This window comes from Myxocyprinus asiaticus, chromosome 17, assembly GCF_019703515.2.
Source record: "Myxocyprinus asiaticus isolate MX2 ecotype Aquarium Trade chromosome 17, UBuf_Myxa_2, whole genome shotgun sequence".
In the NCBI taxonomy this organism is placed as follows: Eukaryota; Metazoa; Chordata; class Actinopteri; order Cypriniformes; family Catostomidae; genus Myxocyprinus; species Myxocyprinus asiaticus.
The window spans coordinates 6,674,999-6,678,040 of NC_059360.1; the positions used below are offsets into that span (position 1 = coordinate 6,674,999).

Genomic DNA, 3,042 nt, shown 5'->3' on the forward strand with positions numbered 1-3,042 from the left:
CAGAAACTTGAGTGTTAGCCAAATATACAGTCCCTACTTTTCATTTCTCTAAATGAATACATTAGTTTACAATTGACTTTTCATAGCATGTTCAGGCATTGATTTTTTTTTTTATTTTTTAGGGGAACTTTTTCAGTTCTTGCTAGAAGTTCATACCTGAAATATGAAACATTGCTTCCCATGTCCTGTCATTACCATAGAGCAGCATTTTAACAACAGACAACCTTCTACTAGAACAACAAAGGGAAGTCCAAAACATACAGCATAAGGCTAGAAATGATTATTATCTTGTCAATAATGAGCAGAAGGGTCATTGTAGAAAACTGTGACCACAAAACCTTTTTTTTTTTTTTTTTTTTTTTTTTTTAAGTGGCACATTTCCACAAAAACTTGTTCCATTGATCCGATCACCCGCTTTAAATCGTCACATGGATGCATGAAATGTGAAGCAGCACTGTCTGCTTTTGGCCTCACCCTCACGCGCATTTCTTTACTCAGAGGACACTAAAGTTTGTAAAAAAGAAAGAAAAGTGGTTTGTCTTACCACGTTCGGCCATAAAGCAAATTTGATGTGACCATATTATTTGTGTAATCTACAGTAGTGTCTATCTGGCCCATGTTGTTCATTTGCGAGTGAAGTGACGGGGGACTGGGGGACAATTCCTCCAGGTCTTGGGCCTGGACCAGTGCGTTGACTTGCTGGTTTTGGTGATGGTTCATAGAATTACTCGAGGTTGGATGCACGACACCGGAACCGTTTTGCTGCTGCTGTTGCATTTGCTGATGGTTCGGCGTCGGTGTGTTGGAGCCGTTTTGACAAGGCTTGCCGTCCTTCACTAAGACAGGGACAGCCACTCTCCTCGGTGACTGCTGCTGTTGACACAGGTTACCCTCCTGTTGAAGCTGTTGCGCTGCTTTGTCCTTGGCCTGCCGTTTCATCTTGTAGCGGTGATTCTGAAACCAGATCTTGACCTGTGTCGGGGTTAGATGTATCATGCTTGCCAGGTGTTCCCTCTCTGGCGCTGAAAGGTATTTCTGTTGCTTAAATCTCCTTTCCAGCTCGTAGACTTGTGCTTGAGAGAAGAGCACCCGTCGTTTCCTCCTCGGAGCGGCGTGCAGAGGTGGGATGGATTTGGTGGTGTCGGCCATGCCTGTCAGCGTGCCCATTCCTGTCATGTTCATACCTGTGGAAGGTCCCATGAATCTAGAAACTTCAAAATATGCATACAGATGTACGGCCATTCAATTAGTAGCAGTGTTAGGTTAAGTTAATAATAAGCTAGGTGTTTTAAATAATGTCTTTTAAATACATCATTTACGCGTGCAAAAATGAGCAAATATAAACGTTATAAAAAATTATAAGTAATTGATATGAGCAGAAATCTACATGATGACAAAATCAGAAATAATATTAGCAGAAAAGAGGTGACAGTGAAATATGTGGGCTACTTTTAAAGCTAATGCGTAAAACTAACATCAACTCGCCGGAAACTCAATAAACAAGTTACGCCTTTTTAAAGTATACTGAGAGATAAATCAGAATAATGTATCATTACTTACTTGTGGAGTATCTAGGGTCAGGATTGGCGCCGTACCACCCTGTTGCTGCTGCGCTGTTTCTCATAGTCTCTTGGTAAGAGGGTAGGTCCCCCATGTTGGCAATGCTGCCATTGCAGTAGCCCCCCATTGCACTATGCGAGAACTGGGAAACGGAGTGTGGCATATGGTAGGTGGTCGCCACAGTGGCATTGTGGCCCATAGAGTGTTGCTGCATGCCAGTCTGGGACACCTGAGGTTGCCGGTACGCTCCCAATGGAGATGTGAGGTTTCCAGTGCTCTCCATGCCACTAAACTTCTTGTAGGTCTCCTCAATTGGGCTCAAAATATCTGTCACTGAAAAGGGTGTCGTGTGCTTTGGGCTCAGCGACATGGTTCAGAAAGCAGCGAGATATTAGGTGGTGGAGCTCAGGCGTGTTGTTGTATCAGCTCTGTTCTCGTGGACGTCGACGTAAGAGAGTGCTTGTAGTATGCCTGAGATCCGATTGATCGCCTTGGAGAAGGAGGCGAGCCCTGGCCACTCTTATCTCAGGTTTATTGTAGCCAGGCGCCAGATTTACGACAAACATGAGGGGCGGAGCGACTCTCTGGACCAGCAAACAATAGTAATTGACATCTCAGTAAGATAATTGGGAAAAAATTTTGTTAGTTTCATATTACATTTTGAACCATGCCGACTGAACATTTTGATTGTGATATTTCTCCTTTTTGTCATACACAACAAGTGTAACATCGTCCCTAAAACGCTTATTCATCATGCTATAAGCCAGTGTTATTAGTCCTTCCAAAGACTACTTTTTTTTTCTTTTTCTTTTTTCTTTTTTTTTTTTTTTTTTGGTGACTCTTAATCTGCGTCAATAGGGAATTCCATACTTTTTCAAACTTTGAGAGCACTCTGAGAGTCATAAGCGCCAGTACGCACAGTCAAAGAGACACAATCAAAACCTCCTTCAGACTATGACCTAATTTATGTGTCTTAAGCATCATTTTGCGCCACCGGTGAGGGGCTTTTCCAAATAGCTCATAGTAAAAAAAAAAAAATGTGTCCACATAAAAATGACACTAGCATTTGTGTGTTTGCATCACTTACTCAAAACTGGGACCTTGGAGAAAGTGAATGAATGTTTATGTGCTGTATCAGCCTACAATTGAAAACATGCTTAATTTATTGAGTATAGACGATAATAACAAGAGAACAATGGAAAATCTATTTATATAATAGTGCCCGGTAAATTTTAAAATTATTATTTTTTCTTTTCTTATTTTGCTTTTTACTTTCGACACCAAACTTCCAAACAAAAATCATCCAGAATATATAGGCTACATAAACTTATTAAAAGTGCTTAACTGAACTGGAAAGAGCAAAAAGCTAACATGTTTCAAATTTCTATTAATTTGCAAATACAAACTGCCCTGTGATATTTCAAATTACAGCACACGTGTTTTTCGAAATTAAACTTTTGAAATCACAGACTGTACAAGCTA

General features: G+C 40.7%; 1 protein-coding gene across 1 annotated transcript; it reads right to left on the bottom strand.

The window, feature by feature from the left end:
• Nucleotides 1-336: 336 nt before the first annotated feature.
• On the bottom strand, nucleotides 337-1,930 carry LOC127454914 (homeobox protein Nkx-2.4-like). The gene is made up of 2 exons (XM_051722449.1): nucleotides 1,561-1,930; nucleotides 337-1,211 (listed from the first exon to the last, which is right to left on the bottom strand). Exons 1-2 carry the CDS (start codon nucleotides 1,928-1,930, stop codon nucleotides 541-543), a joined length of 1,041 nt encoding a protein of 346 aa, XP_051578409.1. The 3' UTR covers nucleotides 337-540.
• Between the last annotated feature and the right edge of the window lie 1,112 nt (nucleotides 1,931-3,042).